Source organism: Camelus ferus, chromosome 11, assembly GCF_009834535.1.
Source record: "Camelus ferus isolate YT-003-E chromosome 11, BCGSAC_Cfer_1.0, whole genome shotgun sequence".
Lineage (NCBI taxonomy): Eukaryota > Metazoa > Chordata > Mammalia > Artiodactyla > Camelidae > Camelus > Camelus ferus.
In genome coordinates, this window is record NC_045706.1 from 1,098,535 (window position 1) to 1,116,485 (window position 17,951).

At 56.9% G+C, this 17,951-nt stretch overlaps 1 protein-coding gene across 6 annotated transcripts in view; it reads left to right on the forward strand.

Annotated features, from left to right (window-relative positions):
• Positions 1-17,951, forward strand: part of STK32C (serine/threonine kinase 32C) — a 76,395-nt gene that overhangs the window by 9,585 nt on the left and 48,859 nt on the right. For 3 of the 6 annotated variants that reach the window (XR_004323705.1, XM_032490617.1, XM_032490616.1), the window contains exon 2: positions 17,667-17,759. The exons of the other annotated variants lie outside the window; for them this stretch is intronic. Coding sequence is in view for 2 of the 3 variants with exons in the window: in XM_032490617.1 (XP_032346508.1) it covers positions 17,667-17,759 (93 nt within the window). In the remaining variant the exon portion in view is untranslated. The remainder of the gene's footprint in view (positions 1-17,666; positions 17,760-17,951) is intronic. 6 annotated transcript variants of the gene reach the window in all.

A 17,951-nucleotide genomic window follows, 5' to 3' on the forward strand; every position in this document is an offset into this window, starting at 1 on the left:
AAGGATAATTGGCAGAGTTGCCTGAGACCGAGAAGGGGAAGGAGAAAGATAAGACAGAGGGAAGGAAGGAGGGAAGATTTGAAGAAAAGGGAGGGGGTGAAAACCATGCTGAAGAAAGGGGGTCGGCCCGGTGCCCTGGCGTGGCCCTCCTGTGCCTGGGCTGGCTGGCTCTGCCCGTGGAGGGCCTGCTGGGCGCTGGGACAGCGGGAGCCAGGGCGGAGAAAAGTGGGGAGGCGGCTGGGGCCCCCAGGGTGGCTCTGGTGGAGGGTGGGTCCCAAGGCCCCTTCCCCAGAGCCCACGGCACTTAGGGTGTGCAGACACGAAGGGGCTCAGCTGACCCCCCAGACCTGGGCCTGGGGCAGACCCTGTGCCTTCTCCTGGGGAGAGAACCGTCAGAGGAGTAACTGGTGGGGGGAGGGGAATGCGGGGTCAACTCCAGCCTCCCTGCTGCCCTGGGGCTCCTTCCCGGGGTCACTGCTGCTCCGGGAATCAGAGCGGGCAGAGCCCGCAGCCCCTGTGTCCACGATGCTGCACCTCCTGGCGCCAGACTCCTCGCTCTCCTCTGGTGACTGGCAAGATTAAGTGTCCCCACCAGTCCTAGACGTGTCCCAGTTAGGGTGATAAATTACACGGCTGCCCGTCTAGCTCCGGACAGTGGGGCTGGATGATCTTTTTCCCTTTGTAGCTCTTTATTACAGAATGAGAAGGGACAAGGAAAATATTAATAAAATCAGTCTTACATAGAATACAAACTTGTGGTTGCCAAGGGGGCAGGGGGTGGGAAGGGACAGACTGGGAGTTCAAAATTTGTAGGTACTGAAGGCATATGCAGAATAGATAAACAAGATTATACTGTATATACAAGATCTTGTGGCAGCTCACAGCGAAAAATGTGACAATGAATGTATGTATGTTCACGTACAACTGAAAAATTGTGCTCTACACTGGAATCTGACACAACATTGTAAGTTGACTATAACTCAATGAAAAATGTTTAAAAATTAAATAAATAAAAGATATTGCAAACAGAAAAAAAAAGAAAAATTATCAAAATCGAAAAAAAAAAAAAAAGTCTTGTGTAGCCTCAGCACTAATGTAACCGCAGTCCTCCGTATCGCCTTCCAGTCCGTGCTGGAATACAAAGTATATACTACTTGAAAAGCCTTTTTAAAAGTGAACTTTATTTGGAATATTTTAGATTTACAGAAAAGTTGCGAAGGTGGGCACGTACCCCACACCTGGTGTCCCCGAACATTGACGTCGCACGTCTGACAATGCAGTAGGTGCAGCAGCAGGTACGTTTGTCGTAACCAGTGGCCCAGTGGTGCCATGTTACTGTCCTGGGCGGGCTTCTCCAGACAAACGGACCAGTAGAATAATTGTGTGTGTTTGTGTGTGTGTGTATGTGTGTGTGCATGTGCTTACACACATGCTTACATTTATGTATATGAGGAGATTTATTGAGGAGTTGCATCAGGCTGTTACAAAGCCAAGAAGTCCCACAACCTGCCATGTGCAAGCTGGAGGCCCAGGGGAGCCTGTAGAGTGGTTCCCAGCCTGAAGGCAGGAGAGGTTGGGGTGAGGGTCCTGGCTCCACCGGCAGTGGGAAAGGGGCCCTCCTCCTTCCTCCAGCGGCCGTTTTGCTCAGACAGCAGGGCACCCACATCAGGGAGGGCCGTCTACTCTACTGAGTCCACTGCTTCCACGGCCGATCCCGTCTGCAAACACCCCCACAGGGAGAGGCACCCGGATCGCTGCTCAATCTGGGCGCCTGTGGCCAGGCAGCATGACACGTGAGATCAGTCGTCACGACTCTTGGTAACTGAGGTCCACAGTTTGTTCCGATCTCCTTTGTTTCTGCTCAGTGTCCTCTCCATGTTCCAGGCCCCATCCAGGGCCCCAGGGGCACTCAGTCGTCTGTCCTTAGGCTCCCGTGAACTGTGACGGTTTCTCAGTCTTTCCTTGTTCTGATGACCAGGATAACTGCTCAGGTATTTTGTAGAATATCCTTCAGCTGGGATTTGTGTGACATTTTCCTAGTGGTTAGACGGGGTCACGGGTCTTTGAGGGGAAGACCACAGGAAAGTGTCCTAATCATCACGCCATTTTGGGGGCACATCCTCTCAACATGACCCGTCACGCTGGGGCTGACCGTGGCCACATGGCTCGGCTTGTGTCAGGTGTCTCCACCGTCAAGTGACTCTTTGCCCCCATCCACACTGTGCTCTTCGGAAGGAAGTGGCTGTAGGGCCCACACTTTGTGGGGTGGGGCCCAAGGGCCGCCCCCCTTGGGGGGAGGTGTCTACATAAAATTACTTGGGATTCTTCTGCACAGAAGACTTGTGTGTTCTTCCCATTTATTTTGTTATTCAGGCGTTTGTTTAAACCTACGTGGCTCATGGATGTTTGTTTTATACTTTGCATTACAGTCCAGTCCTACTGCATGGTATTAGTTTGTTTTGTGCTCAGATGGCCCAGCTTTGGCCTTCAGGAGCTCTTCCGCGGGCCCCTGTGTCCTGTGGCGTGCTGCCCGCACTATTCTCTGTTTTTGCCTTCTTCTGGGCACTTCCTTATTTCTGGGGCTAGAGGATGCTTCAGGCTCATCGTGTGAACCACCCGCTCCCAACCTAGAGTCGGCCAATTCTCCAAGGAGCCCATTGGTCCATTGGTCTTTCAATCGGGGAAGGTGTTAGACACCAAGATCTGGGTGTGGGTGTGCTCACCGCTGCTGGGGAGGATGGCCCTTTAAAGCACAGGCTGACCGCACCACTCCTGGCTTAAGGCTCCACTGCTCCTCGTCTCTTCCCTTAGCTGCACGTACTTCCGCGCACCTGCCCTGTTCCCAGCCGGCAGGGGGAGTGTGCGCACACCACCGTGGGGAAGAGGCCCGGTGCACAGCCGAGCCCTGGGAGAGGGCGCAGCAGCCCCTGGCATCCAGGAGCTGGCCTGGCCCTTGCTTCCGGCCCTGGCAGTCTCCCGTCGCACATAAGCGATTTTACAGAGGCCGAGCCCCTCTGACCGTGATGGGTCAGGACAAACTCAAGACCCTCCATCATCCCGCCTGAGCACGGACAGACACCACCACTGTCCAGGCCCAAGTGACCAGACCCCCGTCCTGCCTGCTGGGCTTGCAGTCGCAGCTCTAGACTCTTCACCCTTCCAGCCTCCCTGGCGGTGGGGGTTGGCGGAATGTGCCCATCGTACAGTTGCCCCAGCCTCCTGACTGCGTGGGGTCCTGCGGCCTAAGCCCTTGTGATGCCAGGACAGGCGCCCAAACCCCGACTCCCTGAGACCCCCTGTTCTCCCTCGTTGCGACGAGTGTACACAGTGTGCTCAGCCTCATGCTGTTTCCGGTGGTCTTGGCTCGGGACATTGACACCTAGAGCCCAGGGTTGCATTTCCTAGGTGTAGCCCCCACCAAACGTGCACTCAGAGACGCAGCTGGGAGTCCACACGGCACTGTGTGTAACTGCCAGCAGCTGGAACCAGACCAAGCGTTCACAGCGTCCCTGGGACAAGCGAATTCGCACGTCTTCCTGGAGCGCATTGCTCTGTGCGGCGGGTGAACGCCCCGTGGCTTCACCCAGCCCGGTGCGCCTCCTAGCACACGGCTGAGGGAGTGAGAGGTCCAGGTGCTGATTCTGTATGAGGAGCACAAGGTGCTGATCTGTGCCACCAGGTGTCAAGCCTGTGTCACCTGGGCTGGGGCGCGAGGCCTCGAGGGCCTTGGGAACGCTGTCTCCTGACTCTGCCGACTGCCTGGTGTGTCCACTCTGTAAAAGTTACTCAAGCCGGACACTCGTCCTGTTGCACTTTTCCTGCATGCGTGCTCTACTCTAATCAGAAGTTTACAAGCATATTAAAAAGCCCCACCAGTGCCCAGCCCCCCACCCCCACCTGGAAGTTATGCTTCAGGGGACGTGGGTGCCACAGGGCCTGTGCTCTGAAGGGAGAACCGTGCAGCACCGGATCTGGGAACCCGGGTTCCTGGGCTGCAGGCTCTTCTCTGGTGGCCCCAGACTGCACGTAACTGCACATCCGAGCCATTTCTCCTGTCTCCTGTGCCCCACTGTGTCTCCCCAGTGTGTCTGCCATGTGTCCCCCATGCCCATTTCCTCCTCAGTTCCTGGAATCTTGACCTCCAGGAAGTCTCCCCAGGCCAGGCCAGGCCAGGCGCCTGCCACATGGCCCTTCCCTGCCCCGTGTCCCAGCCTGCCCCAGGCCCCTCCACAGGACTAGGGCCAGGACTGTTTCCGTCCAGGCCTCAGGCCCTGCAGGAGGCCTCTGGTGGTGGTGGGGGGGTGCGGGCAGGGGGCTGGGGAGGAGCTGTCCAAGGTCCCGGCTCTGGACGGGAGGACCGCAGCCTGCGGGTCCAGGCTCCTGGGCTCCAGGGCTGAGCCTGAACTGTGCACGGTACAAAATTCACATTTCGTACCTGTGGAATCGTCACATCGCGGGCTCCCGAGGGTGGACAGGAGTGGACCGTGCGTTTCTGAGTCCCCAGGTGAAGCGCGGCGCCAGGTGTTCAGGAGGCACTCGGCGTGGACCTGGGGAGAGAATAAGCAGCCTGCTCGTGCTCCCCGCGCTGAGGAAGCTTTACCTGACTCTGCGTCCCTGTTCCTTTCTCCCCGTTTTCAGCAGAACTCCTTGACAGCACCTTGTCCTCGCTGTCCCCAGTCCTGCCCTCCAGCCTCACCAGAGCTCGGCCCCAGAGGTCTTGTGCAGGTCTCTTCACGTGGCCAAGCCGAGTTCTTAGCCTGCTTGGCCCGGACCCTCGGCAGAACGTGACTCTGGACCCCTCCAGTTTCCCTCTCGCAGGGCTTCCAGGATGTGCACTTCTCGGCCCCTCTGCGGACCCTCCTGCTCTCCCCTTGCGGTGACGCTGGAGCACCGGGGGCTCCTGCCCTCTCCTATCCTTTCTGCTTCAGTCATGCAGACAGTCGTAGGGTTTCAGACGCCTGTCCGCATGCCGAAGACTCCCAAGTTGATATCTCCAGCCCGGACCTGCCTCCGCCATCCCAGACTTTTCTGTACAGTCTCTGACTCCAGTGTCTCTCAGACATGTCACATTTAGGACATTCAAAATCAAGTTCCTAGCCCCTCCATCCTGCATCCTACAGTTGGCTGCCTCATGCCCTCACCCTTCCAGCTGCCCTTTGACCCCTCTATGGCACGCTCTTCTACTTATTGTCCCCTCCCCTCCACATGCCCTGGCCTCTCCATGTCCCTTACCCTCCACGGCCCCTGAGCTCCCTGTGCCCCCTCCCCTCCATGGGCTCTGAGCAGCGCATCCTCAAGGGGCTTCCTCATATTCTCTGCCAGGAGGCTAGAGTGATGCTTTCTACCTAAGCGTCTGGCTGTGCCCACCTCCCAGCACCTGGGTGGCCCTCCACAAGGCATGCACAGTCTCCTCCCTCGGCCCTGAGCTACCCAGCTCCGCCACTGGCATCTGTCTGTGTGACCGTGGGCCCTGCTCGCTGCAGCGGCATCCTCTCCCAGGTTCAGGAGGGCAAGGCCTCACTCCCTCTCTGGCTCCTTCCGTCCTGGGGCAGCAGGGGCTCATCCGCGACCCACTGGCCCACGTGAAGTGTGGCCCCAGGGTGGAGCCAGACTGGAGGCCTCAGTGTTTGAGCGGCACTCTGGCCTGGAGACCCAGGAGCATCTGCCCACAGTCCCTGCCCGGGGCATCGCACGGCCCGCCCCCCAGAGGCCAGCAGGGCCACCCCCGGGCCTGGGCAGCAGGGTGGTACAGTGATGTGGCCCGAGCACCGACCACCACGTCTCCCTCAAGCCTTTGTGCTGCCTTTTCCTGGGAGGCCTGCTTTAAAACGGGGCCTGCAGGCCCGCCAGCCCCCGCCTGCTTTGCTTCTCCGGGCACTTACCCCGTGACTGCGTTCTGTGTCACTTGTGGTATCTGTCACGTCTCAGCCCCTGGCCCCAGATGGAATGTCCCACGGGGCAGGGTTTTATCTCCTAGGTCCATCTCGTGGCCCAAGTGACTCGGCCCCGCCTGGTCAGGGCAGGGGCCAGAGAACAGGGGTGAGGGGACATGCAGGGCTGTGTGCGAGGACCTTCTGAAGGGCCTGTGCAGGGAGAGCAGGAGCATGCCTCAGGGAGAGGCTCCGAGGGCCCTGACTCCCGGACAGCGAGGCTGTCCGGCAGAATCAAGGCCTCGGGGCTCACCGTTCCTTCAGCAGTGCTTTCTGTGTCGGTGGGAAGGGCCCTGGCTGGCGCTGGGAGACCACGCAGAGGGCGACCCCCCCTCCCTGGGCAGCAGAAGCCCCGGGCCCTTGGACAGTCGGGCCGAGGTTTCTCGGCCAGAAAGATGCTACTGGGACCAAATGAGGCTCAGGGAAGCACCGGCCCCCGTGGCTGTCAGCGTCCGGCCTGGGACCCCGGTCCCCCAGCTCCCCTGCTCCGGGAGCCACAGCCTGTCCTCTCTGGGCTGGTTTCACCAACTCCAGGGCCTGGCTGAGTGCTCTCAGGGCACCTGGGCTCGCCTAGGGGTCTGGGGCTGACCTGCGTGTGCAGGTGACACAGGCGTGTGTGTGTGTGTCTGGGCTGCGCCCGCCGTGGCTGGGCTTACACGTGCTGCCCCCCGAGGAGGTGCGGGGAGCCCCGGGCAGGGTGGGGCTGCCCCTCGGGCTGCTGTCCCCGCCTGTTCTCACTCCTGCATCTTGAAGCAGCAGCTGGAGCCGCTGAGGCCCCGCAGCAGTTCCGTCTCTGCAGGCCCCCGTGGGCCCCTGCAGGGGAAGCCTTGGATCTTGGGAGAGGCCCAGGATATGGCTGGGGAGGCAAGGCCAGCGGTCGACCCCGTGCGTGGGCTCTGCCTCCTGTGCCCTTCTCTGCTAGGGTGGGAGGGCCGTGGAGTCCCGAGTGCCTCCTGCTGCCGGCGTTCAGCTCACTGGGGCGGGGGGTTAGGAATGGCCGCCTTGTGCACACAGGCGGGCCTGGGGCCCGTGCCGGCTGCACCCACCAGCTGTGCAGGCCGGAGTCTCCGTGCCAAGCTGCAGGTGAGGTCAGAGCCCCGGGGTGGGTCCGGAGCTGTGCCGCAGGCTGGGGGGTAAGCTTTGTTCAGTACAGCTTGACTTGGGGCTTATTACTCCTGAGGGTGGGGACTTGCCCGACCAGCCTCTCCCAGAGGTGACACAGGTCCTCGGGCCCCACGGGTGCAGCCGAGGAGGGAGAGCATCATGGGCTGAGAAAGCAGAGGGGACAGTGGTCACCTGGAGCCAGGCGGGGTGGTCCTCGCCTTGGACCCAGTGGATGTGTCCAGTGGAATCTCCAGAAACCTTTATAGAAGGAACTCAAATTGCTTTTAATTAAAAAGAAAAAAAAAGCGACACTCCAGAGACCACAGGGTTGCTCGTGTGCTGCCTGTGTTAATTGAAAGGTGCAGACGGCTTGTTAATTACACTTCCATCAGCAGTGCCCTCTCTTCTAAGCACATCTCTTTCATCTTGCCAACGCACCAGCGATGTGCTCCCGCAGAGGAGTAGGTCCTTCTCAGAAGAGAGTGGGGTGGGAGCAGGTCTGTGACTGATGGTACCTCTGCCCCTGGGCCTTCTGGGTGTTGGGGGCCCTGGGGGTGGCCCTGGGTGTGCTGGTCCTGGGGGGGGCGGCCCTGGGTGGGTGGCCCAGGGTGGGTGGTCCTGGGTATGCTGGTCCTGGGTGGGTGGCTCTGGGTGAGAACCCTGGTGTGGGATCCAGGCCGATACACTGACACCTTCTCTAGGGGGTCTCCTGTGCTGAAATGTGGTCTCTCTCCAGCACCAGGAAAGCCACGAGGGCGGGGCCGTGCTGTGCTCACTCTGGACTCCACTCTGTGCTCACTCTGGGCCGTGCACGTAAGCGGCTCTCAGTAAATGCTTGTTGAGTTTGACTAAATTGGACAGGAGGGAAAATGGAGGAGTTGATGCGGACGTGCTGAGACCAGCCCCAGCTGGGGGCTTTGTGACCGACCAGTGTCACACTGGCTGGTCCCCTTTAGGGGCTGTTCTGGAGTGTGCAGGGCACAGACGTGGCCCAGCCCTGCTCTTTCTGCTGGGTTCTGGGGGTGCTCGTGGGGCCCGCGGTGTAGGCGCCTCTGGCCGCAGGGCGGCCGGCTGGTTTTCCAGAGGCTCTGCAGGCTCCGTCCAGCAGGCGTGGCCATGTCTGGTGGCTGTGGAGGACTATACCATTCTCCAAAACGTTTGCCTCCTGTGTTAGCAGACAACGGGCATCTCCGAAAGTGATGAACAAAATAAACGAAGGGGAGTCTTGGTGTCAGGGGCACCTGCGTTTCCCTGGTGATGAGGCCTTGGATGGCTTCCAGTTGCTGACTGGCCATTTGCACAGTTACTGTGTGACGTGACAGCTCACATCTCTCACCCGTTTGTGCTGTGTGTGGCATTCATACTGAGCTGCAGGAGAGCTCTAAACCCCCGGACCCCCGTCCTTGGATGGGTGTGTGCTGTGAACGCTTTCCCCCAGTCTCTGGTTTTCCCCTTCATCCCCGCAGTGACCTGTTCTGTTTAGTGATTTCTGGGTCTTGTCTAGGAAATTTTCATCTACCCTAAAGTCAAGTTGAAGTCTAGGATGAACTTCAGATTAATTTCTGTGCAGAGTGTGGGGTAGCAGCTACTTCAGCACCATTCGCTGGGAAGACCTCCCTGTCTCTGCTGGGTTACTTTGGCATCTTTGTCAGGAGTTAGTTGATCTGTATGTGTAAGTTTGTTTCGGGGAGCTCTTTTTGTCTTTCCTTATACCGATGACACCCCATCTTTATTTTTGTAGCTTTTATAGTAAATCTTGAAGTGAGGTAGTGAACATCATCCAACCTTGCTCATTTTCCAAATTTGCTTTGTCAATTCTAGGTCTTTTGTATTCCCTTACAAATTTTGAATCAGCCTGCCAATGTCTACAAAAACATAGTCTAAGATTTTGGTTGAGGTTCTATTAAATCCATAAGTCAATTTTAGGGAGGATGGACAGCTTAATGATATTGAGTCTTCCAATCCATGAACATGGTATATCTCTCCACTACTTAAGTCTGCTTTAGTTTCTCTCTGCAGTGGATTGCAATTTTCAGTATGCAGGTCTTGTACATTTTTATTAAATTTACTCCCCCAGTATTTTATGTTTATTTGGTGCTATGGTAAGTGGCATTATTTTTACAGTTTTGTTCTTAGATTTTCTTACTGCTGGTACATAGAAATACAGTTAATTTTTCAAATTAGTTTTATTGAAGCATAACTTACATAAAATAAAATTAATCAATTCTAAAGATGTGTTTCAGTGAGATTTGACAAATGTATACAGTCAGATCACCACCACTGCACTCAAGTGTGGAATATCTCTGTCACCCCAGGACCTTTCCCGTACCCCTTTCTGGCCAATCTGATCACGTGCCAGAGCTGCCGCGCGGGAGGAGGGGCAGTGCCCCACGTCTCGTCATTCCTTTCAGTTCTCAATGGTGATTCTGGAAAAGGAGAAGTTTTTAATTTTGGTGACTCAGTCCTTCCTTTATGGCTTGTTCGTTTTGTGTACTTTCTAGAAAATCTGCCTAACTCTTGATCACAAAGGTTTTTTTTCTTTATTTTCTTCTAGAATTTTTATAGCTTCAGCTGTTAATTTTTGTTTATGTTCCATTTCACGTTGACTTTTGTATTGACAAATAGAAAGGGCCAAGGTTCTCTCCCCATCCCTCCTCCTCCTTCCGCAACATGATGTCTGTCTGATCCGGCACCACTTGTTGAAATGACCATCCTTCCCCCACTGAAGTCCTTTAGCATCTTTCCTGAAAGTCAGTTGAACTTATGATCATGGGTCTATTTCTGGACTCTCTTCTGTCCCGTTGGCCTGTCTGTCTGACTTTACACCAAAACCACACTGTATTGATTGTCCTGGTTTTATAGCCGGTCTTGGAAGCAAACGTGTTTGCCCTCCAACTTTATTCTTCTTTTTCAGAATTGTTTTGACTCTTCTAGATTCTTTGCCTTCCTGTATATATTTTAAAATCAGTTTGTCAGTTCCTAGAATGAGCTGGCTGAGACACTGATTGGGGTCACACGAGACTACTGATCAATTCAAAAAGAACGGATCTCTTAACCTTCTGAGTTTTCCAGTCCAGGAGCGTGGAGTGGCATGCCGTTCTGGTCTTTAATTTCTATCAGCACGGCTTCATGATTTTCAGTGCGCAGGGGCTGCACACACTTCATTTATCCCTACGTGTTTATGGGTCTAAAAAATAAGTTGCTGTGTATTGACCGTATCCTGAAACCATGCTGATCACCCTATTCTGGTCTCTGATTGTAGACTTCCTAGGGTTTTCTACGCCACTGTTGTGTCATTTGTGGACAAAGACAGGTTTACTTCTTCCTTTTTACAACTTTATGCTTTTTTATGCTGTCTAGGACCTCCAGCCCAATGTTGAATAGAGGCCGTGGGGGCAGACAGCCTTGCCTTTTTCCTGCTCTTAGGGGGAAAGCGTTCAATATTCCACCATTAAGTGTAATGTCAGCTGAGCTTTTTCAAAGATTGCCTTATCAGATTGAGGACGTCTCCTCTTCCTCCTGTGCGGAGTTTTTTTTTTGTTTTTGAGTCATTAATGGTTGTTGAATTTCGTCAGATGCTTTTATCCGTACCTGGGAAGATGACCGCCCTCATTTAGCCAGCGTGGTAAGTCGCCCTGACTGACTTCTGGACGGTCCACCAGTCTTGCATCCTTCGGTTCATCTTTAGATACTGCTGGACTCAGCGTGCTAATACTTCATGATTCCTGCATTGATGCTCGTTAGGGATATTGGTCTAGGTTTTCTTTTCTTGTAGTGGCCTTGTCTGGTTTTGGCGTCAGGTGTAGGCCAGCCCCGTGAAACGGACTGGCAGTGTCCCCTCTCCTCCGTTTTCTGAAGAAGTTTATGTGGGTTGGTGCTGTTTCTCCACTACACAGCTGCTGGCTTTCACCAGTGACGCCGTCTAAGCCTGGAGTTTTCTCTGTGGGGAGATTTTAGTGACAAACTTGATTTTGTTGATAGATACGGGGTGTTTAGATTTTCCGTGTCTTCTCGTGTTAGTGTTGGTGACCCGTCCTTGGAGGATGGAGCTTGTCCGTTTCGTCCAGGTTGCTGTGTTTGTTGGCACAAGGAGGTTACTTTTCTTTTAATGTCTGTAGTGATGCCTCGCTTCACTCCTGCCAGTGTTGTGTTTTCTCTCTCTGCTTTTTTTTTCTGTCTGTCAGTAACAGAGAGGGATGGTGAAATCTCCAGCCCTGTTGGTTAGTCCGTTTCTTCCTTTTGTCCGGTTGGCTTTGCCTCGTGTATTTGGCTGCATGTACGCTTGGTGCTGCTGTGTCCGGGACGATCTGAATCTTTTATCCTTAGGAAACGCCTGGTAATGTTCCTTGGCCTCAGGCCTGCTTTGATAGTAACGTGGCTGCTGCCCCACTTTCTTTGGTTGGTCTCCACCCTTCACCTCTCGCCGGTACCTTCCGTGGAATGTGGTTCCTTTATAAATAACACATGGCTGATGCTTGCTTTTTAAACTCCAGTCTGAAAATGACTGCTTTGTAATTGGAATGTTAATCCATTTGCTTTAGTGTAACTGTATGTTGAAGTCTACAGTCGTGCTGTTTTTCTGTTTTTCCATTTGTTATCCCACCTATTAACTGTTTATCGTCAGTGTCCCCATGTTAGAACATAAGCCCCTTGTGGGGGGAGCTGTTCACTGAGCACCCAGCCCTTAAATCTGGGGATCTACGCTGAGTTTCCCCTGGGCCTTTGGGGTGGGGGGTCCCAGAGCTGCAGCCCCTGAGTGGTTTATCTGGATGGAAAGGCCCGCATGGTCAGCGGTGTCTGCGTGGGTGGCTGCGCTGCCCGGCACCTGCACCGTCCTGTATGCCCCACCTCCAGCCACCACCTCCTGGGCTTGAGGCTGACATCTGAGCCTCCTCTTTCGGCCCGGCACCCCTGGCAGACCCTCCTGGCAACAGGTGTCGGGTCTGGGTGGTCTCGGGCCTGGTTGGTGAAGTCGCCCCTTTAACGCCATGCCCCTGGGCCCGTGAGATGCTGCGCTTCGTTTGGCCAGTGGGGCTGGAGGCTGCAGATGCCCGAAAAGTCCTCAACGGCAAGTCCCAGATTTGGAGAATCTGTGACAAAGAGGAGCGTTTTCTGTAGCCAGACAGGTACTGGTCGGCGCTGTGGGCTCCCTCATCACGGCTGACGGTTGCGGGGTGCTGCACCCTCTGCTCCTTTGGGCACCTGGCCACTGGCTGTGGTGGGGGCTGGGCAGGGCCTGCTGGGCACCAGTCTGGGAGAAGTGGGCGCCATCTGGGGCCCTGGGGAGGAGAGGTGGGAGGCGACAGCTGGTTGCTTCCACACTGTCACCACCACCGCGGAGCCAGACCGTGTGCTGTCACCGCACAAGCCCCTCGCTGTCGCGCGGGGTCATCTCCATGACAGCCTCCGTCTGCACCCTCCACTCCTCCAGCTGCCTCGGCTCTGCAGCAGACGCCACGATGCGGAAAGCCAGCCGGACCCTCCCAGCTTTTCCAGGGAGCAAACTGCTCCTCACCTGCTTCCTCTGTGCCCAGGGGGGTAGGGGTGGCCCCTTCCCGAGGCCAGACCCTCCCTCAGCATGGGCCAGGAGCTCCCATCACCATGAGTGCCCTCCCTTCCGGGGGTCTCTGGCCCATTTCAGCCCCAGGGGAGGGGTGTCCAGGCTGCTGGGTGGCACAGCTGGGAAAGCCTGCCTGGGACGCTGCTCAGCCTTCGATCCTCAAAACCTCTGTGCCTCAGTGACACTTCTTATTTTCTAGTAGCCCCTTTGCGCCAGTCTGCTCTGCCCATGTCCTGCAGGCCCCTCCGAGTGCCTCCAGCCTTTGCGCGTCTCTGCGCTTATCCCTGAGCCGTGCGGCGCGGGGTGGGGAGGGCCTTCCCAGGGCTGCCTCGCAGGGTCTGCAGATGCTGACATGGGCGGGCGTCACTCTGGGTCCACGGCCTTGGCTGACTCCCGGGTGCCCAGTCCGGCCCTGCCCCCCACCGCAGGGCGCCCTACCCGCTCTGCCCAGGCCTCACCATTCGCTCCCCTGGATGCCATGCCTGGTCTGCCGCCTGTGTGGGGGTCTGTGCTGGTGGTGGCCCTTTGTGGGGGAGCGAAGGGCCTGGGCTCCCTTGACCCTGCGAGCTTGGGGCAGGGCCGGCCTCCGAGGGGTGGGCTCGGGGCTGGATATGGTCCCGCTGGCTTGTCTCCCTTCCCTCTGGTGACAAAACAGGAGCAGCAGAGTCACCTCCATGGCTGAGTTCCAGCGAGGAGAGGCAGTTGGTGGTCAGGACATGTAACCGATGGCCCCTCGTCTCGTCACAGGGCAGCTGCGCCATCAGAATGCCCTTTGCTGCCTCTTCCTAACAGTCATCGGCTTTACTCTTTTTCCCTCAGGTGGGGGCTTCCGTGCACATTACCACCCCCACCCCCAGCCTGAGGCCGTCAGTTAAATAAGCAGCAAAGGCTCTCGGGCACAAGGGCAGGCTGGGCACTGCCGCCCGTGGGCCCCTCGTCGCGCGGCTGTCTCGGGGTGTTGCTCCCCACGTGAGGGCGGCAGCGCCCGACACCTGGGGAAGGTGACACGGGAGCCTTTTCGGTCCCAGCTGGCGCGTTGGCTGTCCCAGGGACACGTGGCCTGGGGAGGGGGTGGCGTGAATCTGCTTTTTTTTTGGGAGCAGTGGTGGGTGGTTCTGCGAGGCCCTCACGGCTGCTGCGGCCACAGGCCCCGCTGAGCTGGGCTCCACGTGTCTCTCTGAGCACAGCGTGGCTGCGGGTGCAGCCCAGCACCTCTCCCCCGCCGGCCCAGTGCGTGCGGCTGCGCGTGTGTGGCCGGGGCTCCGCCTCGGCTGGGTCGGCAGGATGCGGTCAGACTGATGGCCTGGCCGCGGCTCCGGCCTCACGGGGATGTCTGGCCCCCTCCCTCCGTCCCTGCTCGGGCTGAGATAGCCGCCCAGCTTCTCCCGCTGGGGACTGAGGCTTGCGTGGTCCCTGAGCCAACCCTAAGGGCCCGAGCACCAGGGAGAAGGGGCTTCCCTGGACGGTGGCCTTGAAAGCCGCCTGACCAGCTGCTGCAGGGCGAGAACCTCCCATCTGCTCATTTTGCCCCAGAAGCCCTCTTCTTGGGGTAAGATTTTAATTTCTTTAGACAGTGTTTCCAGTGCTTTCCAGGTCAGGTTCCAGGAGGATATCCTTGGGGCTGTATGAGAATATTTTGTTCTTTTATTTAAAAAAAGCCATTCTTGTAAGGGCAAGGTATAGCTCAGTGGCAGAGCGTGCTCAGCATGCTCGAGGTCCTGGGTTCAATCCGCAGTACCTCCATTAAATAAACAAATAAATAAATAAATAAACCTAATTACCACCCCCCCCCAAAAAAAACCCCACAAACAAAAAAAAATGTAAGGAAAAAATTTTTTTTTAACTTTTTAAAAAAAAGTCACTCATACGAGCATGAGAAACACGGGTCTGCGTCCCCGAAGACGCGTGTTGGCAGGTGGATTCTTTCGCCCAGTAGGGGTGGTCTGGTGAAGTAAGGGACAGCTGGGGCTGTTTTTGTATCTCATTTAAAAGGCTTTAAAAAAAATAAAATAGAGAAGCATAAAGAAGAAAACCAAAAATAGCCCATAATCTCACACCCAGATCATCTCTACTGGGATAAAAAAGTAATTCACGTTCCAGGTTCAGATACTCAAACGCCCAGAGGACTAGGGGATGGACAGTGAAGCTGTGTCACACGCGTGTGCGTGCGTCTCTACACGCGTGTGCCGCCAGCGTGGAGGTCCTGGTTTACAGGAACAGACTGTCGTGTCCGGGGAATTCTGGGCTTTTACAAAAGCTTCATGGCGTCTTTTTGTCCCCCTGGATTTTAAGGTCTACACAGTATTCCACTTGACAACACCCATTGTCTGCAGTCTACACAGTGAACAACACGCCACGTGGCGTCTGCACAGCAGTCTGTTTACCGCTCACTGGAGGGTGTTCCCACCCCGGTCACGGGCCCCTGGGCTGTCTTGGGGCTGTCTGGTCTGCAGGTGTAAGTTGTGAATGTCACTGCATGTTGGTCTCGATGAACGTCGTGCGTCACTGACATGGAATTCACAGCAGCTGCACTGTGGCCTTAAAGAGCGAGTGCCCCCACGCTGGTCGCTGTCGCTTCGGCAGGGCCCCCGCTCGCCGCCGCAGTGGCTTGGGGTGAGCCAGCCTCCCCGCCGCCTCCAGCACAGGCGGAGGCCGGGCGCGTCTCCGTGCTGCGTTGGTGGAGTGAGGGGGACACCGTCCTGGGTCTGACCCCCGAGTGTCACAGTGACCGGCCCGTCAGGGCCTCGGCCTTTTTCTGTTGGCTTGGCTTCCTCGCTGTGTGTGGGTTTGCTGGGATTCAAGGAGATTTGCCCTTGGTTTGGTCGTATTTATTGCAGATACCTTCTCCCAGTTTGCACTGTTCTGATTTTTTTAATTGGGCTACTTTTTCTCTACACAGAAGCTTCTGATGTTTATAGGATTAAGGTCAACCCATCTGACAAGCAGTCTCCCTTTGTGCTTCTGGGCTTTGCTTCCTCCTTAGAAGGGCACCTCTTGCTCCAGAATTACAGATACATTCGCTCACTCGTCCCTAGAGCTCCTATGAATTCACTGTGTGTGTTTGGGGGGATGTCCTGAGGGGATGTGGGCCAGCAGGCGATTCAGGGTCTCAGCCCTCCATCCAGTGGAGGCCAGCGGGGGTCGGGCCGGCTCTCCAGGCCCAGGGTATCCTCACGAGAAGAAGCCCGCTGGGGCCGCAGGTGAGGCAGGACGCCGACACTACTGAGGGTCTGGGTCCTAGCGAGCCCCAGCCTGCCGCCTCCCTGTGCGGGAAAGGGCGCGGGCTGCGGCCTGCTTTGTGCCCAGGCCTGCGCAAGCAGGGTGGGCCCGGTCCTCTCCGTGCAGCTCTCCGGGACCGTCTTGCAGTCCGGCCACCCGCTCTGCGCGCCATGTGGGTTTTTGTCCTGGAAACAACAAACTAGAACGTCCCCGAGGATGCAGACTCCTGGCTCTGCTCGGTTCTTCGACTCTTTATTTTTGGAAGCCCCCAAGAGAACAGAAGCCTCGTGCTCTGTCTGAAAATCATATCTTTGCTCAATTCTATTCAAGTTTGGCCAGAAATAGACACACCCCTTTGCCAGGATGGTAATCCAGCCTCTTGATCCGGAAGAGGGTGGTTAGAGAGGGGGGAGCCGGCTGTGTCCTCGATCCCTGGGGGTGTCTGCTGTGAGCCATCGGGCTGTGGACCAGCCTGGTCACTCGGGCAGCTGTGCCCGGGTCAGAGACGTCGTGTGCGTGTGTGTGGGGAAGGCTCCGACTGCATCTAACCGGCACCCGGGACCCCATTTAAATGCCTCGCAACCAGCTCAGGGTAGAGGCCCGGACCCCTGTCCTGTGCCAAGGCCTGGGGCAGGGCTCCGTCTGCGGGCCGTGGGCGACGCCACCTGCTGGCCTCAGACACCTCAGCTTTTCGGCGTTTCGTGACTCTCTTTAAAAATCAGCTTCTTGCATCTTTCCTTGCGCGTTGTTTTCCCAGCAGTCTCTGTACTGTTTTCTAGCTATACATCCACCTTCTGATATTTTTGGGGATTGGAAAAATTAGCCATCAGAAAATGGCGTCCAGACTTGGGGTGCGGGTCTGTGTGAGACAGGACGAGGCGCGGGGGCAGCAGACGCGGGTGTTCTGGGTGTTCTCGGCTGCACACAAGCTCCTTCCCACCCACAGAGACGCCACAGCCCAGAGAGGGCCGGGGAGCCTGCGTTTCCCACACAGACGTCCCCGTAACCTCCCCTCTCCCCACCCAAGTGGGGGCACCTCTGCCTCCTCGCAGGGAAGCAGGAGGGAGGAGCAGGGAGGGACGGACGGGCCTGGGGGGACTTTGGTTGGAGCCTGATGCATCTCTTATGGGGGGGTCTCTGAGGGTCTCCTGGGGAGACTGAGCCCAGAGGAGGCACAGGAAGCCCGTCCGACTTGGAGTCCCGGGTGTGGGTGAGCAGCTCGGGGCCGTGTTGGACGCTGGCCACTCGGCGGTTTGCCGGCACTGTGAGATCACGTCGTTGGAGGAAATGAGGCGGAATAGATGGATCTGAGACTCTGATGGGCTTTTGGAGTAAACTGTCGGCCCCCCTCCCCGTGCTCGGATGCCGATAAATTGACCACTTCTCCAAAGCCAGGCCAGGCCGTGCTCTCCCGAAGGGTGGACCGCAGGCCCCTCGCGCCTGCCACACCCACCGCACCGTTACGGTTGCTCCCCGCACTCTTCCCCGTGGGCCCTGGAGGGTGGCGCGGCTGGGCAGCGCTGGGACAGCACCCGGGACAGCGCCCTTGGCGCCTGGGCTCCCCTCGCGCCTCTAGGAAGCCGGCGTGGTTTGTGCATCAGCCGGGCCCTGTTGTGTGGAGGTGGGTCCTCGGGAATTGGGGGCCCAGGGCTGATTTCTTAGGGCCCCTGCCGTGGCTGTCACCTCAAATGGCCCTCCTCTGAGGTGCAGCTGCCCCCCGCTGGCTGGGAGGTCCTCTGGGGAGTGGGAGGGCAGCTGGTCCTGGCCAGCGACGGCACAGAGGTGGGGAGAACGCATGTGCTGACCGGCGTGCTCCTGCTCTGGCCGTGACGCTCTGCTCTGTGTTTGCCCAGGTTCATCCTGCAGGCGGGCCAGTGCCTGTGGGCTTGGGGTGGCCTCATCTGGACCAGGGCAGTGGCCAGGCTCCATGAAGTCTGCAGCCTCGGGTAAGCGTCCTCTAGGTGGTGTGGCCGCCGCAGGCTGCTAAAAGGCTTTGTCACCACCCCTCTCCTGCAAGACAAGCAACCATGTGGTTTATTGAAACTTAAATATCCACTTTCCATCAAAAACATATGCAAATTTCTTTTTAAAGAGAAGGTCTGAAATAAAACCACGCACTTACTGTGAGGTGGAATTTA